The sequence below is a fragment of the Rhinoderma darwinii genome, chromosome 13 (genome assembly GCF_050947455.1).
Source record: "Rhinoderma darwinii isolate aRhiDar2 chromosome 13, aRhiDar2.hap1, whole genome shotgun sequence".
Lineage (NCBI taxonomy): Eukaryota > Metazoa > Chordata > Amphibia > Anura > Rhinodermatidae > Rhinoderma > Rhinoderma darwinii.
Window position 1 is genome coordinate 59,670,280 of NC_134699.1, and position 18,932 is coordinate 59,689,211.

The window sequence follows — 18,932 nt, forward strand, 5'->3', positions numbered from 1 at the left end:
CATCAAAACGACTCAGTTGCAGTCAAATAGATGCGGACTGCTCTCACCACATTAAGGCAATGTAAAGCCCGTTTACTTGGATGAGAAGGGAGAGGGCAGAAAGAAAGGACGACGATCTCCTCGTTGACGTGGAAGGCCGAGATGACCTGTAGGTAGGAATAGATGTTTCGGAAAACCACCTTATCCTTGTGAATGACCAAAAAGGGGGCCCGGCATGACAGGGAAGCTAGTTCCAAAACCCTGCTAATGGAGGGGACTGCTATCAGGAAGGCTATCTCCCAGGAGAGTAAACACAACAAGACATCCCGCAATGGTTTAAAAAGGAGCAAAGTCTATAAGTTGAGATCTCGAAGGCTCTGTGGGTTGTCTAAATGGAGAGACATCATGGGCCAAATCTTCCAGTAAAGTCTTCACTTTAGCCCAAACGGCCAAGGCCTGCTGGAAAAAGATGGACAAAACAGAAACTTGAGCTTTAAGGGAAGACATTCCAAGTCCCAGGTGAAGACCTGATTGCAGGAAAGACCGAAGTCTAAGTGTAGAAAAGACTACAGGATGAAAAGGCCGCTGTTTACACCAGACAAAAATAGGCCTTCCAAGTGCAGTGGTGCACTTTGGCTGTTTGAGGCTTCCTGGCCTTTAGCATTGTCTGAATGACCGACTCTGACTCAGGACCTCAACTTCAACAGCCGCGCCATTGAACTTACGTAAAGGTAATGTGGGGTGGAATTGCAGACCTTGGGAAAAAAGGTTGGGTTGATTAAGACGACGCCAAGGTGCGTCCGCGAGTAGGTATATTATATCTGGGTACCAAGCCTGACGAGGCTAATCCAGCGCCAACAGGATTATGTGAACGCATCCCCTTTTCAGCACCCTGGTCAAGAGCGGAAGGGGAGGTAATAGATACAGAAGGGAAAACTGGCCCCACATAGTCACCAGGGCTTCGACCGTGATGGCCCTGGGATCCCTTCCTCTGGCCACATAGGTTGGAACATTGTGGTTGAGACGGGATGCAAAGAGATCCATATCCGGTGTGCCCCACATCTCGCAAAGGGGATGGAAGAAGTCTAGATGAAGCGACCATTCTCCTGGATCCATCTTCTCTAGACTTAGGAAGTCTGTGGCACAGTTGTCCACTCCTGGTATGGGACCACTGACAATGCTGGAACATGAAGAATCCGAGAGGACTCCCACAGAGCTGATCAACTCCTGTTGCCACCCTGGTAGTTAAGGTTGGCATCCGCCGTAGAGTTGTCAGTCCAGATCCTGAATGGATGACCCTGGAGAAGTAGCGTCGAATGGGAAAGAGCGAGGAAGATTGCCTTTAGCTCTAGCACATTGATCCGAAGGTTTGCCTCTATCGACCATGAGCCATGGGCTGTTGGGAGGCCAAAGAAAGCACTCCACCAGGACAGACTGGCATCCGTCGAGATGACCAGCCACTGAAGGGGAAAAAAGGACCGAGCAAGCGCGATGAAGTCTCCCACCAGCGCAACTACTGGCGAAGTCAAGAGGATCAATTTGTCAAAGAAGTCGGAGACTTGTCCCAACGCGACAGACTCACTCACTGAAGGGGAATGGAGTGGAAATCGAACTGCCTCGAAGGTTGAGACCATCCTGCCCTGTACACACATGCAAAAACAGATGAAAGAGGAAGTGTTCCTGTGGAGGAGCCACTACTGCACGGATGGTCCTGATCTTGTCCTCCAGGTGATGGACTTTTGCTGATCTGGCATTAAAGCACATTCTCAAAAACGCTATGTTCGGAGATGGGATCAAGGTGGATTTCTCCTCGTCGTTGATCCAACTGAAGAGAGTCAAAATGTCTAGGGTGATGTGGAGACTGAATATTGTCCTGTCTGGAGGGGGCCTTCACCAAGAGGTCCTCCAATAAGGGATGATAGAGACTACCCTGGTGTGGAGAAGCGCCATGAGAGTTCCTTGTTGAAGGCCCGTGGAGCCACGGCGAGCCCGAAGAGAAGGGTGACAAATTGGAAATTATGAGAACCTATCGCCAAACGAAGGAAGCACTGGTGAGACCTTGTGTTGGGAAAGTAAAAATATGCATCGATGCTACCACAGACCGGAGGGATTCCATGCGACACCTCCAAACGGGAACAAAGCAGTTTAATTTCTTCAGATTCAGGATTGGATGGAGTGACCCACCCTTCTTGGGAACCGTAAAGAGATTTGATAAAAATCCCTGAAACTGTTCCACATGTGGAACTGGGACGATGACCCTCTGTTGAAGAAGGGAGCAAACAGCCTGTGAAAAAGCAGAGGCGCGATCTGAAGCACATGGTGAAATCCACAATAAGAACTTCACAGTGGGAAGGGCGGAGAACTGTATATTGAAACCTGTCGACACGTCTCAAACCCAGGAGTCATCCACATGAGTGAGCCATGTCTCCTGTAAAGATGGGATGGGGTGCTCTTAGACAGCTGTGAAATAGGTGGACCCGCAGAGCGAGAAATCAACCATTTATAAACCAATTCCTCCTGAAAAGGAAGCAGAGTGTTAAAGCGCTTGGAAACAGTCAGACGCCTGTCAAGATGCTTCCGTTGTTTGTTTAAAATCACCTCAAACTCGCTATAAATTTGGAAAGCACAGTCTTTAGCACTGTGGGCGCTGTAAGGGTGCCTCGTCTTGCGAAAAGGTGATTGGATCATCCTTCACATGAAAGGAGTCCCGTACAGCGCGTATCAACAACTGTATGGCAGATGCCAATTGGGAGTCATGCTCAGGTTCTGAACCCAAATAGGAGGTTTCATTGGAGGAGGGTGACCGATCCTGGTAGAAAGCAGTTTCTTCATTGAGGGCTCTAACAGGGGACCCCCTGAGGGAGCCTGAAAAGTATTGTAACCTGTCCCTGGTGCTTCTGCACTTATTATGGGGTCTACCGCGAAAGATAGACGGTGTAGTATCCCTGGGATAGAACAGGGGCAGCATTAAGCTCAGCCACTATCTTGTTTTACAAAATATTTATTGTGTTTTACAATAAAAGCGAACAACAGTACAAATGACAAAAATACACTTGAAGTCAATGAGTAATCACAGGATCATAAGATCGGTGACTATCTTGGAAAGAAGGCATTCCAAAGACTCAACCATGGCATGGGAGAGAGTCAAGAAATATCACCTAAGGCCTGAGCAAAAGACCTAGCCCATTCAGCGGGTGCTACATCCTGAGGGCTGGTCGCATCTTGAATTGCCCACTTAAATATTGGAATCTTTTATAATCACCCTCTGAAGCCATCAGGCTAGTGGCAAAGGTTTATACCCATGGTGCGGTTTCCCCAATGATATAAACGAGAATGGAAGGTTTTGCGCAGATAAAATACATGGTGTGGATAAATAGATAGATATGAGCGAGATAGGAGGAGGGCTGTTGTGAGGTCCATTGCTTTAGCAGGACAAAATGAAGATTGGTGGCTCTAACAAAAGATATTATATATATTAATATATACATATATACACACATATAAATAAGGTAAATCGTTAAGTGTGGTTTTACCCTCTTCTCCCCCACCACCTAAAAATTTAGCTGTTGAGCCTATATTATCTTATTTGTAACTCGGCTCTGCTCACTACTTACACCCTCATACCTTTCCTGAACTGGAGACATCAATGGCCCCATTGTGAGGAGCAACAGATATATAGTCACTTCCATTCATTAGATCCACTTTTATCCTCTGGTTCCTCAGTGCATCGATTAAGTCATCTATATCATCACCTATGACATAAATATACAGATATAAAACATGCACGTCCGAAGTAAAACTTTTAACACAAATAGAATAGGTGACAACCCTTATGGTCAACATTACAGCTCCCAAAGGATGTCACCCAGCTTTCCTGCATGCCTGAATTATCCACAAATACAAACATATCAAATGAAACCTCTTTGAGACGACCATCCGAAATAGCATATTGAAAAATGCTCCTCTACAGGGGTGGTGCTCTCAAAAAAGAGGCCACTGTACATCATACCACAGAAAAACCGGTCTAGATAAAATGATGGTCTTCACTGTATAAAGTTTTATATCCATGGCCGGCGTTCGTTCGGTTAGTGCCCTTTGCACCATCTTTTGATGTACTATATAGTGCCCAAATAGTAAACATAATACTGCCATATAAATCGCAAGAGAATACTGAAACAAAAAGGCCATCTACTATCCAAATAATACAATATTACAGTATACAAATAACTCTGCCCAATTATTAAACTATGAAATGTAGCGGCTTCCTATGCAGCTGCTTTTCAATAGGTTCAGGCATCAATTGTTAAATTGGGGTGCAAGCTCATCAGGGCTTGTGGTGCCCTCTGGAGCATTGGCAAGGGATGTGCCCTATGTGACCGCACAGGTCGCACACCCCTAATGCCGGCCATGTGTACATCTACTCTAAAGTGAATTAAAGAACAGTCGATAAATTGACATTCGTTTTTATTTCCAACCAACATGGTTTGCGTCATGACGTTACCAAGCATGACGACCACGTACATTACCTGTAGAGCTTTGTACCAAGAGACTTGTGAGATACTTCTGACTCTTCTGTCCTGGACGCAGGAAGTACAGATCAGGGGACAGTCTGATAGAGACGGAAGATTTGTGGTAGTACCAGTATGTAATATTTATCGACGCTTGTACCGCTAAGAACAGAAAGAGAAATAGCAACCTGAAAGAAAAGCAAATCTCATGTAAAACTTTGTGCGTCCGTCTACATTCTGCAAATATGGGAAGGATTTACGTAAACTAATGGGATGCATTAGCACCAATACTAAAAAAAAAATGTCTGCAATTTGGTCGCTATGGAAATATTTTTATTTGCACTTGTTTTTTTTTAGACATTTTCCCAGAATGTTTCCAAAGTAACACAGTTAAAGAAATTGTGAAGCAGGGAGAACAAGCAAAGCTTTACTGTACCCAGAAGTTTACAAGTCTGATGCAAGAGCAACGGCAGGTATAGAGAAGCAAAGATTTAAAGGGGTTTTCCATTTTAATGCAAAGAAAGCGCATACACTATATGGTCGTGTGAGATGACATGCCTTGAAACAAGTGGATATCCTGTAAGTATTCGCAAATGAATGCTAAAAAAAACAAAAACGTTTCAAGCGGATTCCACACACTGTTGTTTTCTTCTCTCTATCTATATATATTCCTCCCTCGTAGGGTCTTTGGCCTGAGTAGGGATCCGTATTGCCAGTGAGAGAGCGAGCGTTGCAAACAGATGCCTTTTTGGTGCAGTGCCAGAGAAACAAAAGGTATACCTGCATATGCCAGCCTGGCGGATGCCAAGAGGAGACTCCTCACTAATGCATTTCTAATCCACACAGGAATTGTAACCTAAATACGATAGGATCTTTTCCACCGCCACCTTTCATTTTAGGATTTAATAATCTATGCCACTACTCACACGTATCGGACAGACTTAGTTTCTCGGCGCAGATTCCGGAAGTGTAACTTGGCTACTGTGGCAACCTGTTGTCTCCACAGTGCCTTCCCGCTGGCAGTACAAGGGTGGGATTCAGGCATGGTCAGTAAACCTTGGTCAATCTCCTCGGTGGATTTCCACTTCCCATCATCTTCTATTCTTTGTGTAAAAATGCTGTGATCTGAGGAGTCATAACGATAGTGAAGAGCCATAAATACATAGTCAGACATCTAGAGTGTCCTAAACATTGAAGATTGTTAAATATGTCCAGATATTGGATGTATAGACCAGTGCTTCACAGGGTGGGATAGTTTGAGGTTGTCTAATAGAATACACAGTGGAGAGAACCTGCCGGCTAACATGATACAGGTCACTGAATGAGAAATGGGGACACCCAGTCACCTACATGCTGGAGAAGAGGTGACCAATTGACCTGTGCATCTAGGAGTCGGAATCTAAATCTGGCTACAGAGCAGCTAGACAGTTCTTATCCTTCGCTCCCATGAAATAAGAGACACCAGAGGTGACTGGCAGACACATATAGGGTCCTCTCCTTATGCCAGTATACATAGTTAAAGGGGTTTTCTGGGAGTTTAAAAATGACACTGACAGTAGGTAATGTGATCAAATAAAAAAAATAACCAATAATCACCTGTAAAAATCCCCCACTGCTCCATCACTCTAGAGGTCACCTCTGGTCTTTTTTTACTTTGCTGCAGCAATAACGTGCCATGTATTCACAAGACCGCTGCAGCCAATCACTGGCCTTAGCGGTGATGCTTGCATTAACAGCCAAGTAAATGGTTCAGCGGTTATGTGAGTACATGAAGTCATCACTGCAGGTCAAGTAACCAAAGACCCACGATAACCACCGAGCATTGGTGCTGGTGAGCATTATTTTTTTTTAAACTCCGTTTATTGAAGGAGACATATAAACACATTGACACAGTAAACAGCAGGACCCCCGCACAGCGGACATGTCCATATTTTATGCATATACAATACTGTTCATTATTACTGTGAAATGTTTAACAAAAGTCATAACACTCCTATGAAATAAAAGAACCACATAAACAATAAAAAAAAGAAAGAAAATATGTCTGTCTCTTTTATCAAATTCTTGCCAGCTACATTTCCGTACCAGTATATTGTGCGTTTTCCCAAAATAAGCCAGTAAGGTAGCAGTGATATAGGGTACCACCCTCTACCATGACAACCAATCAACTGTCCACCATTCCATCTAGATCATGAGAAGTCATGAATGCTCATGTGTGTATCCCTCTAATAGCCACCGCTAGCTCCGGTCCTGAGTAGGACGTAAGATCCGAATTGCACCAGCTATCCCAGATCCAATTAAATTTTTCAGGTCGTTTTCTATGAAGATACATTATACGTTCAAAAGGTATAGTCGCATTTACCAGTTGTATCCACATATTTTTGGTTGGTGGTCGAACGTTCATCCACCTGAGAGCTATTGTTTTGCGAGCCATAAACAAGGTCTCCCGAATACATATGCGAAGGTGTGGCGAAATCAAATCTTCCTCCATCAGCCCGAATAAGCAGACCCCCGGCTCTGCCAGCACAGGGATCGACAGCACCCTAGCAAGCAGGGCAGTAACTTCTGTCCAGAAGTGGCGAATATCTGGACAATCCCATATCATATGCTGAAAATCGGCAGGGCTATAAAAGCATCTATGACAATGGGGAGAGGGCCTTCTCCCCATTTTATATAGTCGAATTGGTGTGAGGTAACTTTGATGAATTATATATAGTTGTATAAGTTTGTTATTAATGGCAGGGGATACGAATCTATGAGATTCCAAAAGGCTAGCTCTGGCCTCCTCATCCAGGGATGGAATTAGCTCCTGCCATTTGTCCGGCGCCGGAAAGGGTGCCCTGCTTGCTTTGGCATGTATGAGCTAAGAGTATATCGAGGAGATCAGTCCACCCGGTCCCTGGGATCGTACAATGCCTATTAGGGGATACGAGGAGATTTCTATGTCCCTACCTCTAAACTGGGCCTGTAAGGAATGCCTTAATTGCAAAAATTTGTAAAATGCCTGTCTCGGAACCTGATATGTCTCTTCCATCTGGGTAAAAGAAAATAATAAATTATTATCAAACACATACCCAACAATGTTAATGCCTAGATTAGACCAAAATCTCGCATCCTGTGTTGTACTCAGCTGGTCCATCATGTCATTATGCCACAAGGGGGTCTCTGCCATTATCCGGTCATCCCATGAGAGCTGCCTCGCGGCTACCCAGACATTTTTTGCCACTCTGTGGATTGGTAAGGCATTGCTGCCAAGCGGTACTAAAGGTTCCAGTGTTGACCACAGTTTCCTAGATCCTAGAAAATTTGCCAGACAGCTCTCCAATCCTACCGGTTCCTCATGTGACACCCAGGCTCCCAAGTATTTAAGTTGGCCAGCTAGGTAATATACATATAGGTCCGTGAGAGCCATGCCTGCCAGGTCTTTAGGCCGTTGTAGTTTGGCTAATTGCAGCTTAGATCTAGAGGACCCCCATATAAACCTTCTGAACATAGAGTCCATTTCTTTAAAGAACGTCATGGGAATAGGAACAAATATATGCTGTAGTACATATAAGCACTTAGGTTGAACCACCATCTTAACAAGGTTAATTCGGCCCGCCACCGAGATAGGTAGAGCCGACCAGATTTTGAATTCATCTTTGAAGATTGTAAGCAAAGGGTCAACATTCAACTTCAGCATGTCATTGTCTGATCTAGCTATCTGGATCCCCAAATATTTAAATTGAGGTACCACTTGCAACCCGCTAACCTTCTGGGCCACCTCCGAGTTCTGGCGCGGGGAGAGGTACATCAGACAAGATTTGCCCCAGTTAATACGTAAGCCAGAAAAATCTCCAAATGGGTCAATAATCGTCATTGCTCTGTGTAATCTGGTGAGCATTATTATTATTTTTATTTTTTTTAAAGCATCAGTCCTACTGTCAGAGTCATATTTTAAACTCTGGAAAACCCATTTAAAGTGTAGCTAAACGTTTGATAAACTTCTGACATGTCACAGTGACATGTCAGAAGATTGGATTGGTGGGGGTCCGAGCACTGAGACCCCCACCAATCGCTAGAACGAAGCAGCTGAAGTGCTCGTGTGAGATTCTGATATTTACCGGTCTGATCAACATCAGTCTCTGTTTCCAGTTTGAAGAAGACGTCTTCCAGCGTGGTTATGGAAACTCCGTAAGTCATAACCCCTAAGCTGCAATCATTGTCCAGAGCAGAAAATAACCCTGAAAGACACAAAGATATATACAAGCCATTGAATAAGGTGCCCCTACACGTTAGACGAACGTTGACCAAACCCACCGATTGCAGTAGGACCAGCCGACCATCTGTTGTGTATGGGTATGTTCCTACTGACGGCAAATGTCAGGAGAGAATAAGGATTGGGCATAATGGATTTCAACATGCCTGATCCTTTGTATCCACGGGAGATATGCCGCTAGAGGAGTTTCGACTAATCCGAGCATGCATGTGGAGTGGGGTCGGGAAGAATAGCTGTCGGCCAAATGAGCGTTCAGCCAACAGCTATCTAAGGCGTATGGCCAACTTAAAATGTGGGTCTTAAGGGGGATTTACACTGGGCAATTATCGGACAGACAGTTCATAGAACGCTCGTTGCCGATAATTTCCTTGTGTAAACAGGGCAGCGACCAGCAGACGAACGGACAAATGCTCGATCATCTGCTGGTTGTATTGTTCAAATAAACGAAAATATCATTATCGGCAGCACATCTCCAGGTGAAAACAGGAACACACGCTACCGACATGATAAAGGTATGGGGATGAGCGATCGGGGTAACAACTGCTCGTCCCCATACATAGCTCCTTGTGTCAGGAGCAAACGAGTGCCGATCAACGAGCTGTCTCGTTGATCGGCACTCGCCAAAATCGGCTGGTGTAATAGGGCCTTAACTAGACGGCCATTAGCATCCATGCATTATTTGTTTTTAATGGGTGTCTGTGTAATGCATCAATGCCAGTGCGCTGATTTTATTGGGTGCCATGTAACGCTTTACTTTCACTGCAGAAGTGACTGCTTTCCGACCAATTTCCCCGGTTATAACAGCAGATCGTGGAGGGTCCCAGAAGCAAAACCCCCCAGTGAACAGATAGTCATGAGGGGTCTTGCACAATAAAATAGGGTTGTTTAAATTTAACCATTCCAAAAAACTATCAAACTACAGGAAATGGCTTGATATATTTAACCTGATACATTCCTTAGGATACCTGGGAATATGTCCACATCTTTCAATGGTAAGGAGTAGATGAGGGAACTCTCAGTCTGCAGCATTAAAGTCGCCATTGGTATATGTTGTGAGATCAATGATGAAATTGCTTCTACATTACTAGATGGTTTTATGTCCATACTGAGGAAAGACGGAGACAAAAAAAAAAATCACACAATGACAAATCAAAGTATGGGCCACCGTTTCAAAACAAAGACTTAAAAATACATCACCCCATAAAACTAAAATACCTTAAGCGGTAGCCTACACCCCATTTGCTCTTGAGGAAGAGGGAGGAGCCAACACATTTCAGTGTTCCTTGTGATATAACAGCCTTTCGGTCTAAAATGGAAAAAAGAGAGAGCGTTATATTCTAGATTCCGGGTAAGTAATCTCGTCCTTTCTTGATAAATACACCAAAAATAACAGAGCACAGGAGTGTTGCCTCTCTCTAATGTAACGATTATGCAACTTTTTTTTCTTTTTTTTCATAAAACTTCCTCATAGGTTCCAAGATCTCTGCTTGCTGTCTGTGGATGGAAACATTCAAAAGGCTAGCATCTAGAAGAGCTGTTAAAGAGACTGCTCTGAGTTCATAGAGGGTACAAGAACTAAGGTGAAGCCCTATGGGTGGTCTTAGTGACTTGTTGCTTCATTCCCTGCACTTCGTTTGATGCAATTTACAGGAACCTGTGAAATCTAGAAATAGAAAATCCATTGTTACACTACACATTTACATGTATCCTACTTTTCCGGCTGTAACATAACCTGTAAAAGCAGGTCCATGTGACTGTCACCTAACACCGCTAGGTCTTCGATGCAGGAAAAGAAAATGACTCGCGTTACTCTGAATGACCGTTCCACCATCTGGGACTCATTCATAGAAAGACCTGGGATATATAAGCTTAGCGCATCATAGAAAGCAAATGTATTCCATGTTACTGTATCCTGTGACAGATTTTTAGTCATCTGGAGAACAATGTGTAGAGATTCTGGTATTTATAGTAGGATACATAAATATTCATTCATTAGTTCACACTCCCCCCTACACATGCCCTACATGAAGCGGAAATTATATGTTTGCTTCTATTACAGTGATATGAATTAGTGGAGGCAGGTTAACAATGGAGGTCTACGTGGGAGTAGAATAAAATAATGGGGGATAATGAACCAGACAATTATAGGGAAGGTGGCAATAATTGTAATTGCGCCGATATGGATAGCAGCCCGAATCACTGTGCGGAGTCAAGTCACAATGTATGAAACGTTCATTTATTAAGATATGCAAATATGTATAGAAATATTACAAGCGCTATTCAAAAACACAGGGTAATGAGGATGTGGCTTGGTTATGTATGTGGGTGTTCAGTTGGATTTCTATACAGACTACCATGCAGTGAAGGACCTGCTACAACTGACTGATAACATAGGAGAATAGCTGTAAAAAATGGTGGATTTATTAAAGGGCGTTTCCAGTCCTGAGAAATTGATGGCCTATACTCAGGATAGGCAGTCAATATCTGATCACTCAGGGTCTGGCTCCCAGGACACCACCCCCCCCACCCCCGTCCATCAGCTGCTTTGAAGGTACCGTGGCACTCGTACGAACGCGGCTTCCCCTTCATTTCCTTTATTATTCAAACTTGTAGCATCGGTTAACCGTATTACAGTCTCCTATTCACTTTACTCGTACGAGCGCTGCGGCACATTCATTACAGCTGATCGGTGGAGGTGCCGGGAGTCGGACCCCAACCGATCATATATTGATGGCCTATCCAGAGGATAGGCCGTCAAATTCTTAGGACTGGACAACTCCTTTTAAGTATAAAATAAAGGGCTATTCCGGTTAATTATTCTAGAAGTTCTGTAAAAGTTCTGCAACTTTATACACTTTGGGGAGAATTTATCAACCTCAAGTCACAAAAGGGCCAACAAGTCGCAATTTGCGTTGAAATTTGCAGCTTTGGGGCTTTTTACGCCACCCTCTCCACTTTTTTAAAATGGGCATGGCTTACTTAAAGGGGTCGGCAACAAGCTTATTATCATTTACGCCAGAAAGCTGGTGTAGATTGTAGCGGAAATCTACTGTATAGCAAGGTAGAGGCCTGTGCCGGGCCCCGCACCTCCCTCAAAACCAGACTATATATAAAAAAATAAATAAGTCTACTCACCTCCCAGCTCCTCCCTTCTGGGTCTCCTCCGGCTCCCTCAGCATGCTGCGAATCATAGAACGTTCTCACGCTCGGCAGTGTCAGGACGTTGTATGTGATGCAGCACTCAGTATGTCGAGTGCTGCGTCATATATAAGCTCGGCATCAGGACCTTATATGCTGAGGGAGTCGGAGGGCACCCTGTGGGGAGAAGCAAAGAGGAGCGGTGAGTACATTTATGTTTTATTTTATGTTGGATGGGGGTGGAGGGAACGGACGGCACAAGGCCGCGGTAGTTACATCACAATTGTGGCGCGCGGCCGGCCGAAAGATCAGACACATGTATAAATGTGACGCATCTTACTCCAACAAATTGTTTATTAAGACTGGCGTATTGAACACCAAACTTAATAACCCCCCCATGTGTTTGGGTTTAAGATCTCCAGTCGCTGTCATTTAATGGAAACAATCGTTCACACCCAGGGGCTTAAAACTGGCACAGAACTAATACTTCGAACTGCTGAGGTTTGCTACAATTGTATCCGGTGTAGGAAACCCTATGTCCAGACGCACATTTTATCTGTACTGATACTTTGCAGAAGAGCTTTCGATTTAGCTTAGAGAAAATTGCCAAATGTAGTAGCAAACCCTCAGAAGTGTAAGGGTATGTTCACACGCAAACTCAAAAACGTCTGAAAAACTGAGCTGTTTTCAAGGGAAAACAGCTCCTGATTTTCAGACGTTTTTAAGCCACTCGCGATTTTCGCTGCGTTTTTTAAGCTTTTTTCAATAGAGTATAAAAAACGGCTCCAAAAACTCCCCAAGAAGTGACCTGCACTTCTTTTTCGCAGCAGTTTCTTTACACGGACGTTTTTTTAAAACAGCCGCGTAAAAAAAACGGCCTGTCGGAACAGAACGCTGTTTTTCCCATTGAAATCATGGGCAGATGTTTGGAGGCATTCTGCTTCCGATTTTTTGGCTGTTTACGGACCGAAAACACTCTGTGTGAACATACCATTATACGTTTCAGGCTCTGGTTGTAAACAAAAATGTTTAAACTCACTGACAGCAAGTAGACATGTAGCAAACAGGGAGGAATTGAAAAACAAATGTCAATTAAAAAGTTGCAGCATTTATAACAGCGGAAAACTCCTTTAGCCGTGTTAGCGGCCACATGTCATAGTTTGATAGGATTATAATGTTTTGATGTGCTAGGAAAGAGACAGCAAGCTGAAGTTTATGATAACAGAATAATGTATGCAGCGGTGGAGTGGAATTGATACTGATCAGCAGTTGTAATTGGAGGGAGCGCTGGCTGATGAAGATCGTGCGGAGGTGTAATGAGGACATTTTTTGATGTTTTTCATCCCGAGATGTAATTGGAGTCAACAGAATAATGACTATAGTGCTGAGATGTACTCCGCAGGTCCATGCTAGATGAAGACTTCTACAATCCTCCTACCATTATAGTGTAAACCACTCCTACCAGGAGTTGGTCTGACACACTTGTGATATGCATTTGGCCAATCAAACCCAATAATCAGAAAATCAATTAACCAATTGCTTTCTATGAACTGTCAAATTGGGACATCGAAGGTGGTGCTCACACGTCGCGGTTAAAATGTGTTTTAAAACCGTGCCAAATTGCACACTTTTGCTTCAATTCGCTGCAAACAAAAAACGCATTTCGCCTACGATGTGTCAACCGCTCGAGCCTTAGATAGAATTAGGCTAACGGTTAATGAAAAACACAAGAGATAACATTGGACGGCTCACCATGTGCCTCAGATATTTCTGACACATCGCTGTAATATCGTTTGGTGCTTGTTGACAAACAGATTCTGCGTCGGCAGCAGATGGAAACAGGGGATATGTTGAAAAAGGTAACGTCCAGATAAGTTTAAAACAAAGTTTGGGATTTTATGAATTAAATTAAATAACCATCCCGGGAAGGATGCTTACACGTAAACGTCCTTCCCGGGATAGTTTTTACTTTGTTTTAAAGTTGTGAACTAATGTTTTGGATTTTAATTGGATGGAGTGCTAGACATTACCTTTTCCAACATATCTAATGGATAAGGACTCTTGGAGCAACTGCAAGCTGGTGCTAGTGGTGTCTAATGGAAACTGCGGGAGAGCAGACTGGTATTTACAAAAGTTTGTGCAGCCCCCTGGCAGGACATGGGTGGATTGGCATCATCAATATACTGATGTGACGTTAAATTCAAGCAGAACACATTTTTAGCTGAGAAAAATGGTTAAGTAGAATAGATTTACAACAGTTTTTGGGTTTTGGGAAAGCTGGGTAACACCTAACATGGCTGCAATTACAACCCTCCCACAGGGGTTGAAATTCAGCTTTTCTAAACTCCTGGATAGCAAATCTGCCTGGCTAAAGGGAACCTGCCAGCTCCTATTTGCCTACCCTACTAGTCCCAGTGTATGTAGGTCTTGTAAAACGATGTGCCCACATACCTTTGAAATGCTTTGTATTACCTTCTCAAAAGAAACTACTATTGCCATATGCAAATGACTCTGCAAGTGCCACTCGAGCGGTCCTGTTGAGGTCATTGCAGTAGCAATTTTACATATTAATGCAGATTAGGAATTCTACTGCGCATGCAATGAGTGCAAGCTGCGCGAGACTTCAGTGAGGATGAGAGTGATGTGGCCATAGCGTGTTGACTTCAATCCTGAGCGATGGGGCGACGTAGAGCAGGCCAAAATACCAAGAACAGGAGCACTTGCGGGGAAATGGACCACCCGAGTGGCACTTGCATATGGCAATAAAGTCAGAACAAACAAGGTAATACAGAGCAATCAAAAAAGGTATGTGGATACAACGTGAAACAAATCCTACCAATCGCTGGGACTGGTTTGGCAGAGAAATAGAAGCGGACAGGTTCCCTTTGAAACATGGATTGAAAGGTGGAGGTATACTGAATAACCACACTTGTTATTGAGGAAACTAGAAATGCTGGTTGACAACCCCCAGGGTGAGTGTTGTATGAAGGCCATATTGGTTGTCATGCAGCTTTTCTAGAAGATGATATACGGTGCTCAGAGTATTGAATATATGGGATAATGGATAATAAAGGTATACCTGCCAGGATGTCTGCCTCCTCCATACAATGAGTGCTGAATACAATCACGCTGTCTGTTTTCCTCTTCTTCAGCACATTCCAGACAGTATAACGTGAGCAGGAGTCCATGCCGGCAGTGGGCTCATCCAGGAGCAGCACCTGCAGGAAGCACAAACACAATGTAACAGGATTGTTATGGAACATCCAAGTAATGTGAGCATCTGCTGCAACCTCCATCATCAATGATCGCTTTAAAATAGAACAGGATGTGCTTCATTTTCCTTGTAGCGGAGCAGGAGAAATATCTTCTAATACTTGCTCAGTATTTTATGACTGAACATTATGACCAGGTCTTCCATGATCATGCTGGTTAAATAGAGAAGGCTTTATGTTTTTAAAGGGAACCAGTCACGTCCCATGTGCAGGCAGCATGTTAGAGCAGGAGCAGCAGAACAGATTGATATAAAGTTTTGTTGGAAAAGGTCCCAGGATAACCTGTAATTTATTTTGATTTAATTTCCTTCTCACTAAAAGCTGGAGTCCAGTGGGCGGTCCTACTCAGTGTGCATACCGAAACAGCTGCCAATCACTAAGAATAAGCACCCGTGTTGTGGTGGCCACATGCTGACAAAACCACGCCCACTACCTAATACTACCTAAAACCTCAGTACATACCTTAATGCAGGGGAGGCGGTTAATTAATGATGGAGACCGCCCACAGGGATTGAAATCAATGAGTGACAGGTTACCTTGAATTTTCTCCAACAAAACTTTATATCGCACTGCTCAGTTACTCCTGCTCTCCGGCCTGCAGAGCGGACAGCATGCTCGACGTGAAAAGTACCCTATGAGCAGGGCATTAACAATTATCTCTGTTATTTGATTTACAGACGACAGGCAAGACTTCACTCTTGAAGTTTTATAGTGATGGGGAAGCATGAGCTTTTGTTGGCAGATATAATCTCTACATCTTGTTGGGTTTACAAATTTTACCAACAGTTATAATCTACATAAAAAGTTGAGCCACTTTGCAAATACATTACATTACTTCTCTTGTACTGATCCGGAATGACAGCCTGTATTATACTCCAGAGCTGCACTCACTATTCTGTAGGTGGAGTCACTGTGTACATACATTACATTACTTATCCTGTACTGATCCTGAGTTACATCCTGTATTATACTGCAGAGCTGCACTCACTATTCTGCTGGTGGAGTCACTGTGTACATACATTACTTATCCTGTACTGATCCTGAGTTATATCCTGTATTATACTCCAGAGCTGCACTCACTATTCTGTAGGTGGAGTCACTGTGTACATACATTACATTACTTATCATGTACTGATCCTAGTTACATCCTGTATTATACTCCAGAGCTGCACTCACTATTTTGCATACTTCAGGGCTGATATTTCGCAGAATTTTCTGCTTCTTCAGTGTCTGCACAGAGCTTGTTCTGGTAAAGTTTAGTCTCTACTGTACAGTGCCTGTGGTAATCTGATGTAGGCAAAAACTAACTGTTCCATTACATTTCAGGGTGATCCAAGTTGTTAGGGATATGTCTGACAACAAGTAAGTTTGCTGATGGATGACCAACACAAACATAGCTCCCTGTCTCCTCCATCATTTCTGTGATACCTTAATTTTCACATACTATCTGCTGTATTATTTTTGTAAGATGACCTTTTCCTTTAATGACACCACATCAATCCAGACCGTTCTTTGTATTCAGCAGTATTGATGAAAACAACAACGTGGGTTATGTATAATAAAAGAAAGTGCAGAACAAAGCCAGTCCATTTATCTAGAAGCCATGATAAAATATTAATGAGTGCATGAACACATTACCTTGGGGTTACCCAAAATAGCAATAGCCACAGCCAGCTTCCTCCTCTGTCCTACGCTGAGTCTCTTGACTTGGTTGTGCTTTACTGCGTCCATATCCAGATCGTGTAGAACCTTATTTATCTGTAACATAAGATAACCGGCTGTATTAGAATTAATCATTTTATTCACTTTTCTCTTGATAGAATAACACTTTAATGGCAGCATCGAGCTGTGAGATATTAGTCATACTTTGAAATCAGCTATTTAAAGAGTATTTCCCCCTATACTGAAAAAAAACCCCATCACCTTAAAAAATAAATTGTATCTAAACATAAATCAAAGGATAAGAGAACATGATTCCCCTATATTAACAATACGGTATATGTCATTTTTTTTTTTTTGGTGCACAAACATATATTTCAGATCTCCTTAAGTCGTCCTATCAGGGTATATGGATGTCATAAAGGGAGGTCCACCCTGCTCGGGCTTCCCTTTATTAGTCATCCGGAATGGAAGGAACAGTCCTGCAGAGCGAGAGACTCTCACTTTAGTAACTCTATAGGACCCGTCGTCTCTTTCATGCATCAACGTGTAACACACAAATTCACCTGCAGCGTCACTGAAGTGACGAGGAGCCGACTGCTTCCGCCTGTTAATAACAGTTAATTCAGGACTCCCGTAATCATTAGGGACATGTGAAGAGGAGAGGGGTTGCCCACTCCAATATACCACCTATCGCCCAAGGTCACACTAAAAGGGGTCTAGGACAACAATCTCTCCAGTTAAAGGAACCAATCAAACATCCCCCATACCTCATTTTCCTGAGACCCTATAACAACTAAATGGGGGTCACTGGTATATTAGAATAAACCAGAGCCATATTTGTTTTTGAGTGGAGTTAAGGCCGTTTTATATGGGCCAATGACCAGGCAAACAAGCGTTCACATGTGAACGCTCGTTCCTGATCATTGCCCTGTATAAACAGAGCAACAAACAGCCGAGGAACGAGCAAATGCTCTTTCATCGGCTGATCTCATCGTTTAAGCAGTAATAAATATCGTTGTTGGCAGCACATGTGCAAACAGGGAGATGTGCTGCTGCCATGGTGGAAATGCATGGGGACGAGCGATCGTAGTAACCATCGCTCGTTCAAATACATAACGGATCATGGCTTCTTGCAAAAGGAGCAAACGAGCGCTGATCAACGAGGTGTGTCGTGGATTGGCGCTAGTTTTCACGGCCCATATTATCCTGTGTAAACGGTCCTTTAAGCACTGGTGTAGGGAATTCCTTAGAAGATTACCTTTAACAAACATGGACCTGTAATAAGAAAATTTAAAAAAAGGAATGCGCTATCCTTCATATTGTGACAAGATCCTGTTGTAAGTTGATCCGTACCTCCTGCTCCTTGACGGTTTCACTTATTCCCTTCAGAGTAGCGAAGATGGACAGATTCTCCTCCACCGTCAGAACGTCAAAATGGATATCGCACTGCTGGCAAACTCCAATCACCTTCCTGATGTCCAGGATCTCATCGATATCTGTAACTCTGTGACCATAGATCGAAGCGATGCCTAAAAGTAGAAGCCAATGGAATAGTTATCATCACAGGGCTGCCCGACTAAAGTTCACAGGAACATCGAGGCTCCTTCTTTCAGAGGTAGTATAATGACGGATGTCTAGATATACAACAAATAACATCAATGTAGTGAGGCAACATCATACAAGCAAAACGCCTCTAGATGGGCATATCTACTTTGGGAAACAGTCTTAGAGGCAGCTATAATGGAACTACTTTGCAGTAGTATATACTGTGGGAAGTGGAAACATTCAAGAATATGGCCCTATTGCTGACAATTTTCAAATCCGCAGCATGCCAATTTTTGGCGGGTTTACCCCTTCAATGTATGGTGCAGGGTGCCCGCTGGGCGGTACAGTTGGTGAGGCTAATACACACGAGGAGTATCGCGCATGGGTTCTATTAATTAGAATGGGAGCGGTACTCTAGACTCTCCTCCAAGCATTGTATGGTTATCTGGGCAAATGTACTGCCCAGCATGCACCTCTTCATGCCCGATATCCGATTGGGTGGAAGAATTCAATTGGAGGGACACTTTAATGCTTTGATAGGTCGGCTTTCCAGGAATTTGGAAAAACATA

General features: G+C 43.5%; 1 protein-coding gene across 3 annotated transcripts in view; it reads right to left on the reverse strand.

The window, feature by feature from the left end:
- Positions 1-18,932, reverse strand: part of ABCA5 (ATP binding cassette subfamily A member 5) — a 145,257-nt gene that overhangs the window by 20,514 nt on the left and 105,811 nt on the right. For all 3 annotated transcript variants that reach the window (XM_075845150.1, XM_075845151.1, XM_075845152.1), the window contains 9 exons: positions 18,171-18,346; positions 16,794-16,913; positions 14,963-15,101; positions 9,961-10,051; positions 9,711-9,850; positions 8,591-8,710; positions 5,414-5,612; positions 4,506-4,675; positions 3,604-3,731 (listed from right to left, as the gene is read on the reverse strand). In XM_075845150.1, coding sequence (XP_075701265.1) covers positions 3,604-3,731; positions 4,506-4,675; positions 5,414-5,612; positions 8,591-8,710; positions 9,711-9,850; positions 9,961-10,051; positions 14,963-15,101; positions 16,794-16,913; positions 18,171-18,346 — 1,283 coding nt within the window. The remainder of the gene's footprint in view (positions 1-3,603; positions 3,732-4,505; positions 4,676-5,413; positions 5,613-8,590; positions 8,711-9,710; positions 9,851-9,960; positions 10,052-14,962; positions 15,102-16,793; positions 16,914-18,170; positions 18,347-18,932) is intronic.